Here is a 22,380-nt window from a genome sequence, read left to right as displayed (position 1 = left end):
AGATAGTGAAGGCTTCAGGAAATTTACACTTAAATTTTCTATTTTTCCTTCAGAGAAAAACTTGAGCCTTCTCTCTCCCTATCTGGCCGACCACTCCCTCTCTCTTTCTTCCCTCTTCAATTTCAAAATTTTTAGTGTGAGAATAGTGCCCACACACAGCAAGTGATACCTCAACCATAGTGAGGAAGATCGTGAAGAAAGACTTTCAGCAAAAGGAGTTTCAGCACCAATGAATCAGAGAAAGAGATCCAGGTTCAGATATTGATAATGCTCTGCTACAGAAAGGAATCAAGGGCTAGATATCTGAACGAAAGGAGTCATTATATTCCGCTGCACTCAATGTATGGTTTCTTAAACTTTTTATGTGTTTATTTAATCGTTTTAGAAAGTTCATATTTAGGGTGTTAATCAACATACTTGTGAGTAGATCTAAGATCGTAGTAAAATAATTTCCAACAGCGGTATAGTCACAACCGAGTATTTCGAGTCGAACCGGGTTTGGGCCCGAAATGCAATTTGAATTAAATTAATTGGCATTTTTATTTAATTGTAATAATTTGAAATTATATTGGATTTATGTGTGAATAAAATGACTAAATTGCCCATGTGAGTTTATAGGCATGCTTTATAGCCCTAGGGGAAAAATGGTCTTTAGACCTTTATTTTCTACAATTGATAAAATATTATTTTGAGGGAATAAGAAATCAATTTCTGGACTTCTCTTTCTCTCTTGGCCGACCCTCTCTCTCTCTCAAACTCTCTTTTTTTTTTTCTCTTTGATTTGGTGAGGAAATTGTTGGAAGCTTGCTTAAATCTTGCTATTTTGGAATTGAAGGAAGTTCTTGCTTTTTTTGAGGTAGTTTTTACAGCCTTTAAACTTTGAATTCTTGCTGAATTTTATTGTTGATAAAGCATGAAATGGGTTGAGAATGTGGTTGTGTTGCATGCTTGATGAATTTGAGTTAATTTTGATAAGTTTGAGTGTGTCTTGCTTGAATTCTTGATGTGTTGGTTAATTCAAATCTTGATGGAATTTTAGGGTTTATTTTCATGTCTTGAATTCAGCTTTTGGTTGAGTTTGTTGCTAGAAAATACTTGGGTTTGTTGGAATTTAATCTGAAGTTCAAGAGCTTGAAGTTTTAGAATTTGGGCATGAATTTTGTTGAATTTTGGGATTTGTTTTGGGTAATTCAGAGGGGTTTTTAGGGTTCATTGAGTTCGAAGTTTGATTGTAAACTCTGATTTTGGTTGTGTAAAGCAAACTTGAGTTCATGGAACTCAAGCTTCGAGGTTTAAAGACACGTTTTGAATTTTAGTGAAATTATTGTGTTTAAGTTGTGGAATATGTTTATTATGTCATATGATGAAGCTCTGGAAAGTTTGGTGGTGATTGGAGAAGATTTGAGTAGGTTTTGGAGGTTTAAAAGTTATGTTTTTTCGTGTTTTTCTGCCCAGACAACCGGAATTCCGGTTGGTTCAAATTTGTTCCAACCGAAATTCCGGTTGGAGTACATCGGGAAATGCTTAATTTTGTTTTGGCCATAACTTTTGACTCGGGACTCCGTTTTTGGAGTTTTTTATATCGTTGGAAAGCTCGTTCCGAGCTCTATGTGATTATCTGTATTTTAAATGTGAAATCAGGGGTTAACCCTATTTGTGAAAATCCCAGATTGTGTGACTAGGATTACCGACACCTGGTCAGGAGCACCCGCGGATTTGGAATCTCTGTCTTTGCGGGACAACAAGTAAGACAGTAGTTAGCACGTAGAGTATGCGCGGTGGCACTTATATTGAGGTTGATATATGTGAGTAATTGTAACCGGGATAAGGGTTATTACCCTAATATGAGCGGTTGATAGCCTAGGGTTATTACCCTAGTGATATGAGTTGAATAAATGATATGCCATGCTAAGTGTATGATTATATTGAGATTTAAGGATTATGCGATCAAGGCATAATCAGGTTGGACTCGGTAATCAGAACCGAGAAGAACCATTCTAAGGCCTTATTGTAAATAGACGTGTGAGAGCAACACGTAGGTTTACGCTACGTAAACATAAATAGGCATGTGAGCGCAACATGTAGATCTGTGTCACACAGACAGATTTAAATGGCATTGTTATTTATATTATATGATGAGCATATTATTGATATGTTTTATACTGTCTTGCTGGGCTTGGCTCACGGGTGTTGGACTGTGCACGAAAGGGTAAGACTATTACTGATCAACCATGAGTGCAGGAGTTGGACGAAGAATGTACATGTCCGAGCCATATCAAACCAAGCGGGTTGGGGTCTACTAGTGTTGTTTTTTTTTTGAGACTCTATTTTGCCGCTTAGGCCGGTTGAAAGAAAAAGACTTGTAATAATATTTTGTAAATGTTTTTGGGATCCCAACTTCTGTAACTTTTAAATTGTAAAGTTTAAATTAAGTTTTATTTTAATTCCGTTAATAATTAAAGTTTAATTTCCGTGCTAATTTTATTAGTAATCCCAATTGGGGGATTAGGGTTTCATAAGTATCTTGGGTAGCGTGCCTTATTATTTAGGGCGTTACAATTTGGTATCAGAGCGCCAAGGTTTTTAAACTTCTTGTAGACCGGCCGAACATGTACATTCATCATCAGATACAAGCTCGACTCATGGTGCAGTAAGTATTGAGAGTAAATACTTTACTGATTGTGTGATCATCTGTTTTCCACTTTTCATTTTAAGCAGTATGCAAGCATCTAGAGTGTTTATATGTTATGTGATGCCATGCTTTAAATGCTATTTGTTTAAATGAATATTCGTATAAGGTAAATAGATGAGTTAGGGCTTAAGGCAATAAGTGTGTAAGTGTTGTATTGGTGCTTAACTCGTTGGGGTTGTTGATTACATGGGTACTAGTAATGGACCCTCCGCAATCATCTAGACCATAGGGCGAGCAAGTAGAGCTTGGGGTTTCCCAAACTGATCCACCGGCACCGCCTCCACCTTCGCAGAATTCGAGGAATAATGCGGGGGGTTGGTAATGCTAATCCTCCTGCTGACTGGCAGAAGATGTTACAAGAAATGCGAAGTTACATACTTCGTCAAGAAGAAGAGTTGCGACGATTAAGGGAACCAGAACCGGCTGCCCCTGTTGATCAAGTGTTACCACCAGCACCTCTGGCAGTGGTTGGTAACCAATGGTTTGTTATGCCGCATAGAGACTCGGTGTTTCAGCGGTTAGTGAAGGTGCTGTTGGAAATTATTTTACCAGGATCTTAGATCTACTCACAAGTATGTTGATTAACACCCTAAATATGAACTTTCTAAAACGATCAAATAAACACATATAAAGTTTAGGAAACCTTACATTGGGTGCAGCAAAATATAATGACTCCTTCCGTTCAGATACCTAGCCCTTGATTCCTTTCTGTAGCCGAGCATTATCAATATCTGAACCTCGATCTCTTTCTCTGAATCTTTAATGCTGAAACTCCTTTTTGCTGAAAGTCTTTCTTCACGATCTTCCTCACTATGGTTGAGGTATCACTTGCTGTGTGTGGGCACTACTCTCATACTAAGAATTTCGAAATTCAAGAGGGAAGAAAGAGAGAGGGAGTGGTCGGCCAGATAGGGAGAGAGAAGGCTCAAGTTTTTCTCTGAAGGAAAAATAAAAAATTTAAGTGTAAATTTCCTGAAGCCTTCACTATCTATTTATAGCATTCCACTAGGGTTAGGTTTGAATTATTTGGCATTAAAATAATGAAAATATCAGTTTAAATTCCCTACAAAAGTGGCCGGCCATGCATAGTGGATTTGGGCCTCACTTTTTGCAATTTTGCAGTTTTATCTTTTCTGCATCTGATTTTCTCAAAAACGCCAATTTTAAAATTCAACCATTTAAATGCCAATTCTAACTATTTAATAACTATAAATAATTATTAAATAATATTGTCATTTATCATATTTATTAATTGAACCATACAAAGTATCATAATTAACAAATATGCCCCTAAAACTCTTTCTTTACAATTTCGCCCTTACTTAGTGAAAAATTCACAAATAGACATAGTCTAATTTGAGAATTATAATTGATTAATCAAAACCAATTATATGAGTCTTACAAGCAATAATATCTCAACTAGTGCGGGGACCATGGGTCTATATAACCGAGCTTCCAATAAGTAGATCAAGAATTTATAACCTAAATTCACTGACTTATTAATTCTTCGTTGAATCCACGCATAGAACTTAGAATTGCTCTCTCAGTATATAGAATGCTCTATATGTTCCACCATATAGACACATCATTAGTTATCCATTGTTATAATCCTAATTTGATCAATGATCCTCTATATGAATGATCTACACTGTAAAGGGATTATATTACCGTTACACCCTACAATGTATTTAATCCTTAAAACACTTAACCCCGTATAAATGATATTTCAGCTTATGTGAAAGGAGATCTCCACCATTTAGTTTCGTTTGGTCAAGCTTGAAGGAGATCATCCTTTACTTACTATTCGCCAGATAAAAGCTATAGATTCCATGTTTATGTTAGCGCTCCCACTGAATTGTACTACCGTGTTCCCAAAATATACGTATCACCCTGCCCTAAAAGTAGGCTTAACTAACAAATCAAAGAACACGAATAGCCTCATGAGATTGAGCCTAATCATAACAGGATTAAGATCATTTGATCTAGGATCAACTAGGCGATATTGACTTGAATAGATATTACGGTAAGTTTAATAAATTTAAGTCAAAGTTCAATATCGGTCCCTTCCGATGCATACTCCATGCATCCAGCCTGAGCTTTACTTTAACCAATGCTCTGGAAAGAACATAGCATTTCTCCAAATGCAAGTAAACTCTTGTTGTAGATTATCATATCAGTAAAACCCTATGTCTGATAAATCTAAGAATCTTTATTCACATAGTCATGTTTACTTTCCAATGTGTTGACAGCACAATAAACAGGATCGAGTATGTGAAAAGGGTTTCAGATGAATTTATACATTATGTACATATAATCATGAAATAAATCATGTGAACCATGCAACATTAAATGTTATTTCTGATCTATATTAATAAGTAAATCTGATTATATTGAAATGAGTTTTATTTAGGGCATAAAACCCAACAAACTCCCACTTGCACTAATATAAAACAAAATGTGCATTTCAAATAATCTCAACACGTTGATATACAAATCAAGTGTAGTAGTAGTAAACTCCTCGTAATAGGATCTGACAGGTTGATTCAACCACAACCTTTTCTCCACCATTACTCTTCCTTAATCACAAAATCATTGATAATGTGAAATTCCTCTCTATATGTCTACTCTCTTGGGATACTGGATTCTATACCTTTGGCAACTACTTCTTGGTTATTCAGGAAGTAACACTAGTAGTTAAGGCAATTTGGAATGGTGCCAAAAATGTATAGAACTTTCCTTAGACTGAATAAGTACTTTTCTTGCAACTTTAACATTCAGTCCCTTTCTTGTAGACCTAGAGACTTCAGATAGGTTTTTACACTTCTCCAAAATCACTATTCCACCCCCAGAGTAATCACCATCTTATCAGAAAGATTTACTAGCACAAAGGCAAATTTCGAAATCTAATTTGGTGTAGTCTAAGAGTTTTAAACACACCCTTATAGACTAACATATAGTTCCTCTTCTTAATCTTAGGATTTACTTGATTGTCTTCCAATGTTCTTCTCCTGGATTAATCTGATACCTACTCATTACTCCCACTCAACAGTAGGTGTCTGGTCTAAGGCATACTAAAGCATATCTGAGACCTCTCACTGTTGATATAAGAAATTCTTTCATGGCTTTATCTTTTCTGGAATAGGTGAGACTTTTCCTTAGATAAAATCTATGCCTAAGAAGTTGTGAAGCTTCTATAGATTGCCATTAGAAAGAAAATGCTTCAGCATATTACTAAAGTAAGTTGCTTGCATTAGAGTAAGTAATTACCAGGTATACCACAAGCCATAGGTTTAGATAAACTCAAACCTATAATACTAGGAACAGGAAGTTTTGTTAAGTCCATTGAATAGACATACACGAAATTTCCTTTTATGTCCTTGTAATAGAAAACTTTTGGTTACTCCATGTGAATGGATCAAACTATAGTTCTCTTGGTTTTCTTCTTAGTTTCTTATTTTGACAATCCATTACTTGTTTAAACTCACAATGGATTTTAATCACTAGTGTCTTCCAAGTCATAGGAAGGTGAGTTCCTAGAAACTCTCCCACTACGACAAGGTACCGTGAATTATGTCTAAGAAAACTAAATGGTATTAACCTCTTTGGTTGTGACAAGACAACAGAGGCAGTGGGATCATCATATGTCAAATAAGATGATAGAACACTTTTGGAATCAAGAAATAAATATCTCCTTTATTTGCTACTTTATTTTCAGACTTAGTCATTAAGCTAGAAAAGTAGTATTTGTTTGAACAAACACTTTCTTATCTATTGACTATGGGATGGTCCACCCCTAATCACTTAGAATAGCTAACAAACCATGGTTAACAGCTCTAGCTTTTCTTAGGATTTTGATTAGGTCATCCATGAATCTAGTAATTATTTACATTAAGTACCAAACCATTAAATCATTCTGAAATTGTATTACCATAGAAGGATTTACGCAACGACTAGTAACTAATCATCAATATGCAACTCGAATTTCTAGGGAGGTAAGTTTGGATATAATTCAAAAATCAATTTAATGATCTTTGAACTGGATATCTACTAACTATTTCTCCACCCATATCAGTTCGCAAGATATTTAACCACTTACCTTAATGGTATTAACCATTGCTAGAAATTAATGAAATTTAAACAAACATTTCAAATTTCTTTGCTCAAAGGTATAATCTAGAGTTATCGTTTTAAGAATTACAACGAAAAACTCATATCCACCCCTGAATGTACATCCATATGCGAATGAGATGAACTACTTTCAGTGGATATAGGCATATTAACTCTTTGCAGAGATTGATCTTGTCAAATCCACTATGAACAATATACAAATGCCATAGATGAAAAAAAAAAATGTGGTAGTGTCTTTTGATGACTTAGGTTTAGTTACATCAAAGAATTCTTAGAATAGTGCAAGTGGATCCTGGTCACAGAATACCTAACTCATATTCCATACAGTTTGAATCCATTAATAGAAGATGGATATTAAACCCTTGTGAAGGTGTAACTGTATTGCATCCTGAAATTAGAAATATAAGAAAATTTCTGTTTGGAATCTAAAATTAAAGTCAAAGACCTAAATTTATACCAAATATAATGAGTAATTCTTACTAATTTACCTCTAAGTCTGATTTGCCCATACAAGTAGGAGATTTCTAAGATTGAGGATTTATATCAATTGGGAATAGAATTTCGGGATTATAATCATATGCGTCATTTAATTTCTTAACAGAAAATATAATGACATTAAATGATATATAGACCATTCATCCAATGATATGTTATTGAGCTAATTCAAAATGAATAAGCTAAGAGGAATTAGGATAATTTCGTTTATAAATAAGAATCCAACGATGCTTCGATTAGCGAGAGTCAAAGTAATCTTATTTATATATAATCTTCTTGTTTCATATTGTAAAAATACTAGTCTAAGGTGTCATCAATAGATGAACAGCTAGATGTTGCATATACAATATTTATCTTTCGAGATCTAATACTATTATGTATGTCTAATGGTGAAAATCTACTAGGGATTTATCTCATTAGATAAACAAACCAAGTTAGACCAACAATGAAGATTCGAAATTAAACTACAACTTAATAACAGAAAATAACATGGTTCAATATAAATTCATACACAATTCAGAAATTATTAAACATATAGCAAGTAGGAATGACAAGTGAAAATACTAAAACATACTGTTGACCGAGGTTTTCGGCAACTAATAAAATACGGATATAATAGTGAGCTATAAGAAAGCGAGATGAAGACTTTTTACGTGGTTGGGGCGTTAATGAGCCTTAGTCCACGAGCCACTGATATTTATGGATGTCTTTAATACAGATCTTACACTTGGGAGAATATTTCTCTCTTTTATACAAAGAATGTTCTTGGTGAGTTTTTTCTCTGTTTGCTCTTAAGCAGCCAAGATTCTCCGACCCCATTAAATGAGCTTTGAGGGGGTATTTATAGTGTTTTAGAGGGGCAATCCCTAGAATTGTACTTACACATGTGTCTGTAAGTATCCATAAAGTTGGGCATTTCCGATGAATATACCATGGGTGATGCATGGTCAAATCCCTAGGTGCTGTAGGGTTTTTATGGAGAATGTCCTTTTTGTCTTATGATTGACGTGACTCTTCGCAGAGTAGCCGTCGCTAGACTTAAATGATCATTACTGTAGCGCTGTTGTTTGGGGGATGTGCCGTCAGACTTTATTGCGTGTACAGTCCCAACACGCTTCCTCCCATGCAGCATTAAATGCGACTTGATGTCTCGGGAGAGACCTGACACATCCCGGAGTGCCTTTGAGCCATGTTCGCTTCCGGGAGTACCTTGTACTCCGGGTGCATCTTCCGGGACCCATTTGAATAACGCTTCCTGGTGTCATACAAGGACTTAGCAGTTCTCTCTCAAGTAATTTGATCCACGTGTCCCTTCCTGACTGGTCCACGTATATTGGGCGATTTTAGGAGCAACATTTACCCCCCAAGCCTTGTTTACTTAGTAAAAATAAACCAAGGCTTGTCCAAGTATCTCCAGTTGACTCCTCGTTTCCCCAGCTCGAGTCTCGAGCGCGTGGGGGACACATTAAATGAGGTTATTTAATGCGATACTACGTTGTTTGTAGGAATGTTTCCAGCCGCCTCCTCGGTCTTACGATACGACGTGGGGCGCGTGAAGGTGTGCCTAATAATGGCATTAAATGCAGTGATTCACTTTTGCAGAGGTCGATTCGTTTTACGCCCCCTGATTGATGCGGCGCATTGATGGTGTCAGACGGATACTCAAACGTTTGCACCGCCTTAATGGCGGATTGATCTGGCCCGTTGATCTATTGGGAATTCGAATCGCGTGCTTCCCTAACCGTACGATTGGTAGGTAAAGGCGCCTGTTCCTCATGCATTTTTGCCTATAAAAGCCACCACCTTTCCTTCATTTTGGTTACTTTCCATTCCTTACCATTTTTGCTTGAATTTCTCAGAGAGAAAATTTCCTCAAAGTAGCACAAACCGCCTTAACACTTGAACATTTTCTGTAATCTTCCAGTGTTCGATTTCACCAGTGCTTCTCAACTCTCGCTCAATCATTCCCAGTACCCCCGGTTCAACAATCAACTGTAAGTTCTTCGAATCTTTAGACTCTAGCATGCTTACATTTATTTTGTTTGTTTTCTGGGCTCGTACTCAGAGATTTCTGGAGTGTGAGTGTTTGAGCTCTTTGAGTCCTACTCTTTCGTTTCACTGTAGTAGTAGTAGTCGTACAGTTTTGTTTGAAGAAGGCCGTGTATCCTTCGTTTGGCATTTGCTTAGGGCATAGGAAGACCTTTTCTTTTCCTTTTTGCAAAACCGCTTTTACTGTTATTTTACTGCACCCGACACTTGTTCAGGGATTCTCTTTCGAGTTTCCCAGATGACACGTGTCCGGAGGGGGCCTCTTTCCAGCGGTTAGGGGACCCCCACTCCCTTTTTTCTGGTTTAGGGTTTGATATGGGGCCTAACTGCTGGTTTTTTTCTTTTCGTTTTTCTCAGAGCATATCATGTCTGCTTCTGGCTCAAAGTCCTCGAAGAAGAAGGGGAAGAGTATTGCTACCCTGGAGGAGGTTTCTCTGGGACCTGTTGCCCAGGAAGGGTACAAGTCCCGCGCCACTGGCTGGGAGGCGGCCGAGCTTCGATCGACCCTGACCTGCCCTCACCAGCTGGAGAACATCATTAACGTGGCTGGAATCAAACCCTCTACCTCAGGGACTTTCCACCGGCCTCCTCGTGACTCGGAGACACCCAACCTTAACTATGATGGCTTCGGGGCTTGGAGTCAGACCCATCTGATGGCCGGCGCAATGCTCCCGCTCCAGGACTATTTTGTTGATTTTCTTGTTTTTGTCGGCCTTGCGCCATACCAACTTATTCCTCAAGCATACCGCCTGCTCTCAGGCTTATTTATTTTTTATGCCGCACGCGGCTGGGGGTCTCCCAGCCCGGCGGAAATTTTGTATTTTTACGAACTTGTATCCGTCCCCAAGAAAGGGGACAAACTTAAGGACGGCTTTTATGGGTTCCGGATCCACCCTGCTAACGAAGGGGTGGTTCCGTATAATAGGCAGACTCATGTTAAGGAGTACCGCCACCGATTTTTCTTCTCCTCCGGTTTTAGGGCCGTGGACCATCCGGAGCTGCTCACGGAGTGGGTGCGGATCCCACCTTACCAGCGGACGCTCACCACCCAGGCGTTCCTTCGAAGGGCCCAAGCCTTCGCCTCTTACGACCATGCCGATCTTGACGTCGGGGGCTTGGTCACCACGGAGAATTGCAGAAAGGCCAAACTTATCCTTTCTCACCAATCCGTGGATGACTCCAACCTTTCCAAGGTTATCTGCCCTAACGTGAGGGCGCCAGTCGCGGAGAAGGCCTTCCGGGATGAGCTTATTGCTACGGCAGAGAAGAAGTACCAAGATTATCTCTACCGGAAGGCCCAGGAGAAGGCGTATTCCGGTGCCTGTGCCGCTCGGGGAGAGGGCTCCGTGTGGGGAGCCCGGGTGGTGCGAAGGAGCCAAGCTATCGGCGGGAAGTCCGAAGCTAAATTTTTTGATAAGATACTTCAAGAAGAGATTGGAGGTCCTTCCGTCGGGGGACCTCTTCGTCTTGAAGGTTCTTCCGAGAACTGAGCTTCCCGGCCTCAGCCTTCAGTCCCCGAACCAAACTCGGGCGCTCCCGGTGCTAGCACTTCTGGTGCTGGTGGTAAGTCTCCTTTGATAATTCAATATGTCCCTTCAGTTGATGAATATACCAGTCGTAGGCCCATAGGGTTCGACGAGCGTCTCCGTAGGTTTAAGATGCCGTCGACCCGGTGGGGGGATCATTTGAAGGAGTTTTATTTTACAAACTTAGGAGATTACCTAGGTCGGTCCCGGATGGGCCCCGGCCCTCCGGAACCTATTCCCTTAGGTCCGTCGGCTTACATAGCGTCCAGCTGGTTTCGGCCCTCGGACAGTTACCTTGGAGATGATGCTGCCAGCATTAAAGTTCAGGACTTTGCTAGGGCCGAACTAGGGAGTCCGGGTAGGAGTAGTTTATTTACTGCGCCTTTTTGCAAGTAGTTTCTCACGGACTTTTAACACTTGCTTGTTTTAATGGAACAGGTACCTCCATGGATGCCATCCTGGAACGGCTGGCTGGGGTCCATACTCCGGTGGCTCCTCCGGCTTTCACCCCCTCTCCCCCGGCCCCTTCCTTGAAGGTTTCTTCCGGCGCTCCTCCCGAAACCATCGACTTGGTGGATGACGAGGAGGTGCTTCCGGGAGAAGGCCAGGGGAAAGGATGGGACTTCTCGGAGGAAGCCGCCGAGGGTGCTGGAGACCCTCAAGCTCTCCCAGTGGTAGCAGAGGAGGACGAGGAGGAGTCAGAAGTGGCTCTGATCCGCAAGCGCAAGGGCAAGATGATTGCCCAAGACGAGCCGAAGAGGCCTCGGAGGGCCGACACTCCCGCTCACGGCCTAGACGGCGGGGTGTCCCCGATGGAGGAAAATCCTGCTCCTCCTCGCATTGAGCTCACCCCAATTCCGGGGGATGAGGCCAGGCAGGAGCTTCGCATAGCGAAACACAACTACGCTATGGACGAGTACTCCCGGGGATATGCCGATGTGGAGGCCCTTAGGAGGATCCTGCGGGCGGAGGTTGAGGCAAGCATTAACCATCCGGAATATCATGATCCGTGGAACCTCAACCTGGATCCTTTGGCAGACTGGTTTCGTCCCCTCCTAGGGCCCACTCTGGCTCCTTTTGCTGCGGAAATGACCGGTGAGTTCGCCTCTCAGCTTACACGCTGTGCGCCCAAGCGGTTTGCCACTTGTGCTTCTCTGAACTCTATCTTCCAAGTCCAGGACCTCAGCCATTCCCTCACAGTGGTAAGTATTTTGCAATTTCTTACATTTCCTTTTTGGTGTTTGTATTTTGTTTTCTTCCTTTGAGGAATTTTTCCTTACATCCCATTGTGGCTCAGCTTGCAGCTGAGGCTGGTCGCCTCTCCAAGAACATCATAAGCCATGGCTTCGCTCTGTCCGATTTTGGGGACATGAACGACGTCAAGAAGGTCCTTCAAGACCTTACTGCGGAGAGGCAGATCTACCAGGAGGCCGCCGAGCGCCAGGAGGCTGCGGCCAAGGCTAAGGAAGAGAGGGCCAAGGCCAGGGAGGAGGAGGCCATCCGGAGGGAGGCTCAGGCGGAGGACATGATCCAGGCCGAGGCCCAGCGGAGAGGCAGGATGGAGGCCCATCATCAGGAGGAGTTGAGGGCTCAAACTGAGGCTGCCGAGAAGGCCAGGCGGGACCTTCGGGAGGCCAGGGAGGCTTTGGACGAAATGGCCGCCAAGGTGAAGTCTCTAGAGGAGACTCACCAGTCGGATATTGAATCCAAGGCCGCTCTGGCTGCGGAGTTGAAGGAGCTTCGGGACTATAAAGATCAGTCTATTAGGAAGGCCAAGAGGGCCGAGCTCCTTTCTCCCGTCTCCTGCGCCCGGTGCCCGAAGCGCTTTGATGATGGTGTCTACATGGCTTGGGCCACCAACGATCAGAGCATCAAGCTTTCTTTCTATCCCAAACCCGAGGACATGATTGCCAAATTTCGGGAGAAGAAGAAGAGACTTGATGCTGAGCTTGAGGCACGGATCGGACCTCGTCTTCCGCCACGGGCTGACTGAGCTGCCCTATTATTGACCCAGATTATACCCGTTCTTTTCATAACTCTTTTTTTTTCTTTGTACATATTTGCTGCTGCCTTAGAACAGTTTACTTACAGGCGGCAGCCTTTATTTAAAGGGGAGACAATTTAAGGCCTGTCCCCGGGCCATTTATATGTGTATGACCTAACCTTCGGGTTAGGATATTTTATTATATATATTTTTTTTTTGTATATATATGTGCGATCTTTTCTCCACACTTTATATATTTCAACCTGTCCTTTGGCTCAGGATTTCATACTTACGCCTTTTATTTTTTGCGCATGTTTATGACCTGCCCTTTGGGTCAGGATATTTTACTTAGCTTAACCTGCCCTTTGGGTCAGGATGTTTTACTTAGCTTGACCTGCCCTTTGGGTCAGGATATTTTACTTAGCTTAACCTGCCCTTTGGGTCAGGAAGTTTTACTTAGCTTGACCTGCCCTTCGGGTCAGGATGTTTTACTTAGCTTGTTTTTGTTTGTCCGTGCGGTATACCCTAGTACCCCCCTGAGTGGCATAGAAACTTTGTTTTTAAGGCACTCAGTTTTATTTAATATAGAGGAGGCATACATTTGGACGGTACAAACCCTTTGAACAAAAGCTAAGTTTAATTCGCTACTGGTAGTATTTTCTGAGGTGATCGGCGTTCCAGGCTCTTGGGACGGTAGTTCCGTCCATTCTTTTCAGTTTGTAAGTGCCAGAGCCGATTTCGTCCTCGATTTCATATGGTCCTTCCCAATTTGGTCCAAGTACCCCCACTCCGGGTTCTTGGGTGGCTGGGAAGACCCTTCTTAGGACCATGTCACCGATAGCGAATTTTCTGTTTTTAACCTTGGACTTAAAATACTTGGTCACCTTCTTTTGATAAGCGGCCATCCGTATTTGGGACTCATCCCGGAGTTCTTCGACTTGATCCAGAGCTTCTTGGAGCAGGGCCTGATTGGTGGCCGGATCATAAGTCGTTCTCCTGTGGGATGGGAATAATGTTTCCACCGGGACCATTGCTTCACAACCGTATGCCATTGAGAACGGCGAGTGACCGGTTGTGGTTCTGGGGGTCGTCCGGTAGGCCCACAATACCCTTGGCAATTCTTCAGGCCAGTTATTTTTACAAGCCAGCAGCTTCTTTTTCAAGGTGACCTTTAGGATTTTATTGACTGCCTCCGCCTGGCCGTTTGTTTGAGGCCGGGCTACCGCGGAGAAGCTTTTCACTACTCCGTGTCGGTTGCAGAAGTCAGTAAATTCCTCGCAATCAAATTGCTTTCCATTGTCTGAGACTATTTTGTGAGGTAAGCCGTATCGACACACTATGTTTTTGACAACAAAGTCCAACGCCTTCTTAGCGGTTATTGTCTTCATAGGCTCAGCCTCTGTCCATTTGGTGAAGTAGTCTACTGCTACTATTGCATACTTTACTCCTCCTTTTCCCGTAGGTAGAGATCCGATGAGATCTATGCCCCAGACCGCGAAGGGCCAGGGGCTTGTCATCAGCGTGATCTCATTTGGAGGAGCTCTCGGTATGTTCGCGTACCTTTGGCACGAGTCACACTTTTGGACATAGTCTATACAATCTTTTTTCATTGTTGGCCAGAAGTATCCCTGCCTCAATATTTTCTTTGAGAGGCTGGGTCCTCCCGTATGATCTCCACAGAACCCTTCGTGGACCTCCAGCATGATTTGTCTAGCTTCAGGGTCCGATACACACCTTAAATAAGGCATGCTGAGTCCTCTCCGGTAGAGAATTTGGTCCATCATTACATAACGATGACCTGATACTGAATCTTTCGAGACAGTGCCCTCTCTTGGGGCAACTCACCTGTGGTTATGTATTTTATGATGGGGACCATCCAGCTGGGTTCTTGCCCAACCGTTTGTGTGGTCTCTTTTATTTTGATGCTTGGCTCTGCCAAGCGTTCCACGGGTACTACCCCCAGTTCTTCGATTTCACTATCCGAGGCTAACTTAGCCAGACAGTCCGCATGAGCGTTCTTTTCTCGGGGGATTCTTTCTATTTTGTAGTCCGTGAACTCGTGGAGCAGTTCCCGGACTATTGTTACGTACGCGGCCATTCTTTCGCCGCGGGTTTGGTATTCTCCGGAAACTTGGTTTACGACCAGCTGGGAATCACTGTAGATTTCCACCCTCTCGGCTCCTACAGCTTTAGCCAATCTTAGCCCTGCTATTAGAGCCTCATATTCGGCTTCATTGTTCGAAGCTGTGAAGTTGAATCGGAGTGCTGCCTGGAGCCGCAACCCGGTGGGTGATATCATAGCTACTCCGGCTCCCGAACCGTTTTCGTTTGAAGCTCCATCCACGAATACTCTCCAAGTGGGGATGGGTGGCTCCGGAGTATTGGCTGTTGCCTCGGCTTCATTACATTCGGTGATGAAGTCTGCCAAGGCTTGGCCTTTTACAGAAATCCGGGGCACGTAATGCAAGTCAAACTGACTCAATTCCATTGCCCATTTGAGGAGTCTTCCGGAGGCTTCAGGTTTCTGGAGGACTTGCCGGAGTGGATGATTGGTCAAAACTCTGATTGGATGGGCTTGGAAGTATGGTCTCAGCTTCCGTGATGCCATCAGGAGGCAGAATACCAGTTTTTCGATGACCGGGTACCTCGTCTCGGCTCCTATCATGCGTTTACTAACATAGTACACGGGATGCTGGACCTTTTCTTCCTCCCGGACCAATGCAGCACTGACCGCATGTTCGGAGACCGCCAAGTAAAGGAACAAGTCTTCTCCAAGGACGGGCTTTGATAGGATAGGAGGTTTTGCCATATGGTCTTTTAACCTTTTGAATGCCTCCTCGCATTCGTCCGTCCATTCGAACTTTTGGCATTTCTTCAGTATGTTGAAGAAGGGTATGCACTTGTCCGTGGATCGTGAGATAAAACGGCTCAACGCGGCTACCTTTCCGGTCAAACTTTGCACGTCCTTATGCTTCCTGGGGGATGGCATGTCCAAGAGAGCTTGAATTTTCTCCGGGTTCGCCTCAATCCCTCTCTGGCTGACTATGAAGCCCAGGAATTTTCCTGACTTGACTCCGAAGGTACACTTCTTCGGATTGAGCTTCATGCCGTATCTCCGGACGACTTCGAAACATTCTTCTAAGTCGTCTGCATGCTTTGGATTTGACGAGCATGTCGTCTACATATACTTCCATGTTTCGTCCCAGGAGGCTTTTAAACATCCGGTTAACCATTCTTTGATAGGTTGCTCCGGCGTTTTTCAGTCCGAAAGGCATGACTAGATAACAGTATACCCCTATCGGTCCCCGAAGCTAGTGCACTCCTGGTCTGCCGTATGCATCTTTATTTGATTGTACCCAGCATAGGCATCCATGAAAGACAACAGTTTGAATCCGGAGGTGGCGTCCACCATCTGGTCAATCCTGGGCAGCGGAAAGCAGTCCTTTGGGCAGGCTTTGTTTAGATCTGTGAAATCTATGCAAACCCGCCAAGTTCCGTTCGGCTTGGGTACCAGGACCGGATTGGCTAGCCATTCCGGATAATATACGTCGCGGATCATGCTGTTGGACAAAAGTTTATCCACCTCTTTCTCTAAGGCCTCGGCTTTCGCCGAGTCGAGCGGGCGTCTCTTTTGTTGTATAGGGGGCATGTCCGGATTGACGTTGAGGACATGCGTGATGACATGAGGGCTGATGCCGGTCATGTCCTCTTGGCGCCACGCAAAAACATCAATGGCGCCCTTCAGTGTTTTTATTATTTTATCCTTTTCCTCCGGATCTAGGCCTCTCCCTATCCGGAGTACTTTGGTGGAGTCGTCGTCGCACACTGGTATCTCTTCGACGTCCTCCATTGGTTCTACGACCCTTTCGGATCCTATACGAGGATCCAACTCGTCTTCTTCAGCCTTCTCTACTTCGGGGGGCCCCCGGACCATGAGTACTGGCAAATGGGTGGCAACATTGTAACATTGCCTGGCCTCTCCTTGGTTTCCCCTCACCGTTCCGACTCCGGCTTCCTGGGTGGGAAATTTTAGGCATAGGTGTCGGATAGAAGTTATTGCACCGAAGTCGACGAGGGCCGGTCGGCCTAAGATTGCGTTGTAGGCTGTTGGACAGTCTACCACCACGAAGGTGCAATACTTAAACGTGCTCTGTGGAGTGTCCGGGCACAGGGTAACTGGGAGCCTGACTTTTCCCATCGGGATTAGAGTTGTCCCGTTAAACCCTGTGAGCTGCGATCCGCTAGGAGAGAGGTCCCGGTCGGTCAATCCTATCGCAGTGAAGGCCTCTTTGAAGAGCAAGTTCACGGAACTTCCATTATCAATCAGGACCCTGGCCACCACTTTATTTGCAATGGGGGTCTCTATGACCAGCGGGTCGTGATGAGGAAAACGCACTGTCTTGGCGTCTTCTTCCGTGAACGTTATGGGTTGGTCCATTAGCCGAGGCCTTTGAGCTGGGAGTTGAGTGACCTCCCACACTTCACTGTGCCTTGCTGCCTCGGCATATCTCTTTCGCTCCTTCCGAGTGTTTCCTCCGATATGGGGACCTCCGGAGATCATGGCTACCCGTCCATTAGGCCGAGGCGGTAGTCCGGGTATATCTTGGGTGTCACTGCGGGAGCGGTGGAGGCAATACTCCCGCCGTACCCCTGGTGTCCCCGAAGGCATGCCCCCGGCCACCCGCCGGGTTAAGGTGGGGTAACCTATTTTTGATCCACTCATAGAGGTGGCCCAACCGGATCAGATTCTCAATCTCATCCTTGAGATTTTTACACTCGTTGGTGCTGTGACCGATGTCATTGTGATATTCGCACCTTTTGCTCGGATCTCTCCGAGAGCTGTCCCTGTACAAAGGCTGGGGTCTCCGGTAATGCGTATTCTGCCTTGTGGCAAAATAGACACGTTCCTGGGAGTCCGTGAGCTCTGTGTACTGGGTGTATTGGGGTGTGTACCCCTTCTTTTGGCGCTTTTCTCCCGTTCGGGTGCTGCCCTTGGAAGACCTCTTGCTTCTAGACCCTTGAGTGGGGCCTGTTAAGCTAGCGGTTGGGGTAGCCTGTGAAGGAGCCCGTCCATTCACCCCGGACGGATTGCCGTAATGGGAAGATGCCGGGGGCAGAGCTTGCCCTTGGTTGTACCCGGGAGTGGCAGAAAACTGTATGCCACTAACCGGAGGGGTTGCGGTCGGGGCAGTACCCGAGGGCGATACTCCTGGCATGTATCCTGCTATCCCGGTGGGATAGTAGCCTCCGTAAGCCACAATCTGGGCTTCTTCGAGGTTAATATATTTTTGGACTCGCTTCTGGAAGTCCCGAAGGCTAGCGCCGCCTTCTTCTTGTAATTCGTTCCGAAGGGAGTCCCAAAGACGGATTCCTGCTTGGAGAAGCGCAAGCTGTTGTCCGTCGTCAACCTTCTTGGTCTTCGAGGCTTCCTCTCGGAACCTCTTGATGTAATTTTTTAGAGTCTCGGTGGGTAGTTGCTTGATGTTAGTCAAGGCACTAACTTCCAAATTGACCTTCCTGGCGGCGACAAATTGCCTCCGGAAGTTGGTTTGGAGTTTGTTCCAACATCCCACCGATCCTGGTTCTAGTTTCTTGAACCACTCCTCCGCCGAACCGCTCAGAGTGAGGGGGAAGCATAGGCACTTGGCGTCATTGCTGACCCGCATGACTGTCATGACTCGGTTGAATCGTGACAGGTGATCACTGGGGTCGGAGTTCCCAGTATATGCCGCCATTTCGGGCATTTTGAAGTTTTTAGGGAGCTCCGCCTCCAGGATATGCTTGGCGCAGGGCTCCCGGTCCTCACTGTCCGAGTCGGAGTCATCTCCCTTCTGCCTTCGGGAGACTCGGGCAATATCTTTTCGAAGGCTGGCAAGCTCTGCCATAATCCCTTCGTTTACAGTACCCGAGGAGACTTCGGGTCTGTATCTTTTTTGATCAAGGTGATCCCGGAGGTCACCTTGATTCCCATTGATTTGATTTCTCAAATCAACGGGCGGACATTTCTGTCCTCCTCTTCCTCTACCCCCCGGTTTTTGGTGCACGGAAACGCTCTTTCGGTCCCCTCGATCCTGAGGGCCAAGACTCCCTCTTCGGGGCTTGCCCCTCTGCGGACCTTTCCCTTTAGGGAAATCTGAGCGGACCTTGCGCGGATCCTGCGCCTTTTTCTTCCGACCAGGGGCAGAAGTAGGGTTTTTCGTTTGGTTTTCCTCAGCAGGGTGCCTTATAGGGCTAGGTTCCCTGGGCCTTTGTTGCTGGGAATTGGGCGACGACGTAGCTGGCTCCCCATCGAGTCCAGCGGCCATTGCCTTGGGATGCACGTGAATGCCAGCGGCCTCCATGGCTTTTTGCATGGCTAGCATCACCTCGTGCATTTTTTGATTTTGCACTTTCTGAGCTTCGATCTCAGCTTCGTGATCGATGGCTTTTTGCCTGAGGAGCACCAGCTCTTGGTAGCTTCCATCATCGTAAGCGTATTCGTCGAGGTGTTCCTCGTGGTTCTCATCTGGAACTTCTTCCTCGGACTCCTCTGCTGCTCTTGAGGCTACATCCTCTTCATTGGGATCTTGAGCGTCTTCTAGAGGGCGAGGGTGACGTGTAGCTCTTGTCTCCACCATTGTTGTGAAGTTAAATGCTTGTTGCAAAGCAGCTTTCCTCAGCTCTCAATGAAAGCACCAAAATGTTGACCGAGGTTTTCGGCAACTAATAAAATACGGATATAATAGTGAGCTATAAGAAAGCGAGATGAAGACTTTTTACGTGGTTGGGGCGTTAATGAGCCTTAGTCCACGAGCCACTGATATTTATGGATGTCTTTAATACAGATCTTACACTTGGGAGAATATTTCTCTCTTTTATACAAAGAATGTTCTTGGTGAGTTTTTTCTCTGTTTGCTCTTAAGCAGCCAAGATTCTCCGACCCCATTAAATGAGCTTTGAGGGGGTATTTATAGTGTTTTAGAGGGGCAATCCCTAGAATTGTACTTACACATGTGTCTGTAAGTATCCATAAAGTTGGGCATTTCCGATGAATATACCATGGGTGATGCATGGTCAAATCCCTAGGTGCTGTAGGGTTTTTATGGAGAATGTCCTTTTTGTCTTATGATTGACGTGACTCTTCGCAGAGTAGCCGTCGCTAGACTTAAATGATCATTACTGTAGCGCTGTTGTTTGGGGGATGTGCCGTCAGACTTTATTGCGTGTACAGTCCCAACACGCTTCCTCCCATGCAGCATTAAATGCGACTTGATGTCTCGGGAGAGACCTGACACATCCCGGAGTGCCTTTGAGCCATGTTCGCTTCCGGGAGTACTTTGTACTCCGGGTGCATCTTCCGGGACCCATTTGAATAACGCTTCCTGGTGTCATACAAGGACTTAGCAGTTCTCTCTCAAGTAATTTGATCCACGTGTCCCTTCCTGACTGGTCCACGTATATTGGGCGATTTTAGGAGCAACACATACAATCCTAAATAATTTCCAAGGTTTTCAACAAACTGATATCAGTATCCCATTTAGGCGAGAGTCAAAGCTACCATCCATTGAATAGAGTTGTCAGCTCATCTAAAATGGTAAACATTCTAGCAACCTTCTATTCGATCAAGATTGGAATTCAGCGTTGTCCCGTTTAGGCGAGAGTTAAGGCAATTCTATCTTATGAGCTTCTACCATTGTTTCGCAATTTGCAAGTCAAATATGGTCGCCACCATTACGGTGATCCATACCATATAAAACACTTACAAACTACTTATCTTTCGAGATTAAACGGTGCAAAATTGCTAATGAACGTTCGTCCATTAGGGAGGATTACTCACTAGAACAAACGCGATCTAAAACCAACAATGGAGATCGAATATCTTAATAATAAAGCTCATTATTTAAAGAGAGTTGTATTTTCTTTGATTCTCTTTATTTATTCTATTTATTTTAAATATATATTTATTTAGTTAAAATTTCCAATTTAGAATGAAAAATTCTAAACATAAATTTTAATTTAATATTTATAAATTTTATTTAGATGGATATTAAAATAATATGAATTATTTCCATCTTAGTAATAATTTCCAATAAATATTTAGAAAAATATTCAATTTAAGTTGTTACAAAATTAATTTAAATTAATTTACAACTCAAATTTAATTTTCTATAAATATATATCGCATTTCGAAAAATTAAAGTATTTAAGAATACAATTTTCGAAAATGCATGTTAAAATAAAAAATAAATCCTAGAAAAATTATTCTAATTTAATGTTGACCCAAAATTAATTTACAACAAAAAATATAATTTTCCTATTTAATTAAATATATAAGAAAAATTTCAAATATTTAGATATGATGATGAAAATCAACATAAATATTAATTTTCTATTTAGTTAAATACATTAGAAAAATACTTCAAGCAAAAATATCACCTATTTAGATTTTCCTTTGACTAATTAATTTAATTTCTAATAATATACTTTAATTCATTTATTTTAATTTAATCAAAAAATGAAAAAAATCATTGATTTAAGTTGGTCCAAAATTAAAATAAATAATTTACAACTTTAATCTATTTTTCAAATAAAATTCGAAATTCCAGCATTTAAGAAATGCAATTTCGAAATTTGATTAATAAAATAAAGAAAAAATATATTTTGAAAATTATTTAGTTGAAAAAATAAATTTCAACTAAAAATAATTTTCTATTTAATTAAGTTCCATGAAAAAAAAATACTTAAGTATCATGATGAAAATAAACTTAGATATTTAATTTTCAAATTAATTAAATGTATTAAATTAAAGAAATAAATAATTAAGTGTAGAGAAGGCTTAATTATTAATCTCTAGTTTAATACTAGGAAAAATATACTTAAAATAAATTGTACCAAAATTAATTATTTAAATAATTAATTTCACAATGTATAATATTTTCCTATTTAATATTAGAAATAATAAGTAGTCTAGAAATAACTATCTAGAAATTATCTTATTTGACTAAGTATCTTTTCCACAAAATTTGAAAAAATATCTAATTTAAGTTGTATTAGAAAAAGTCTTGAACTTAAATATTTTCAAATTTAAATGTAATTAAATATCAAAATTAAGTTGTAACCACTTAATTTAGAAATATTCCATTTTAAGTTAATATTCGAAAAGATATTAACTTAAAAAATATCTAAAATATTTCATTTTAACTTAATATTCGAAAAGATATTAACTTAAAAAATATCTAAAGAATCTTAATAACCAATGCCTAAAATTCCTCAACTTAATTTTGAAATTTTAAATCCAAAAGATATTCAGATTAAAGTTGGTTAGTTGTAGATAACTAAATGTGAACTTAAATAGGAATATTTAATGAAAAATTTAAATTAAGCTTCAGAAAGAATCTAGATTGTTATAATTCTATATTTAATTAAATACAAGAAAATACATATAGTTTAGCTTAGAATAAAAAATTCGTTAAACTATGGTTTTCTTAAATTAATTTCAAAATAAATGAAATTAATTATGTTCCTAA

The 22,380-nt window shown here is 42.1% G+C and overlaps 1 protein-coding gene across 1 annotated transcript; it reads left to right on the top strand.

Moving 5' to 3' along the window:
* The first annotated feature begins 11,945 nt into the window (after nt 1-11,945).
* LOC133037901 (uncharacterized) lies at nt 11,946-12,883 on the top strand. The gene is made up of 2 exons (XM_061115660.1): nt 11,946-12,092; nt 12,188-12,883. Exons 1-2 carry the CDS (start codon nt 11,979-11,981, stop codon nt 12,881-12,883), a joined length of 810 nt encoding a protein of 269 aa, XP_060971643.1. The 5' UTR covers nt 11,946-11,978.
* The last annotated feature ends 9,497 nt before the right edge of the window (nt 12,884-22,380 follow it).

The sequence above is a fragment of the Cannabis sativa genome, chromosome 5 (assembly GCF_029168945.1).
Source record: "Cannabis sativa cultivar Pink pepper isolate KNU-18-1 chromosome 5, ASM2916894v1, whole genome shotgun sequence".
Taxonomy (NCBI): Eukaryota; Viridiplantae; Streptophyta; class Magnoliopsida; order Rosales; family Cannabaceae; genus Cannabis; species Cannabis sativa.
This window is presented reverse-complemented; position numbering and strand designations above follow the sequence as displayed.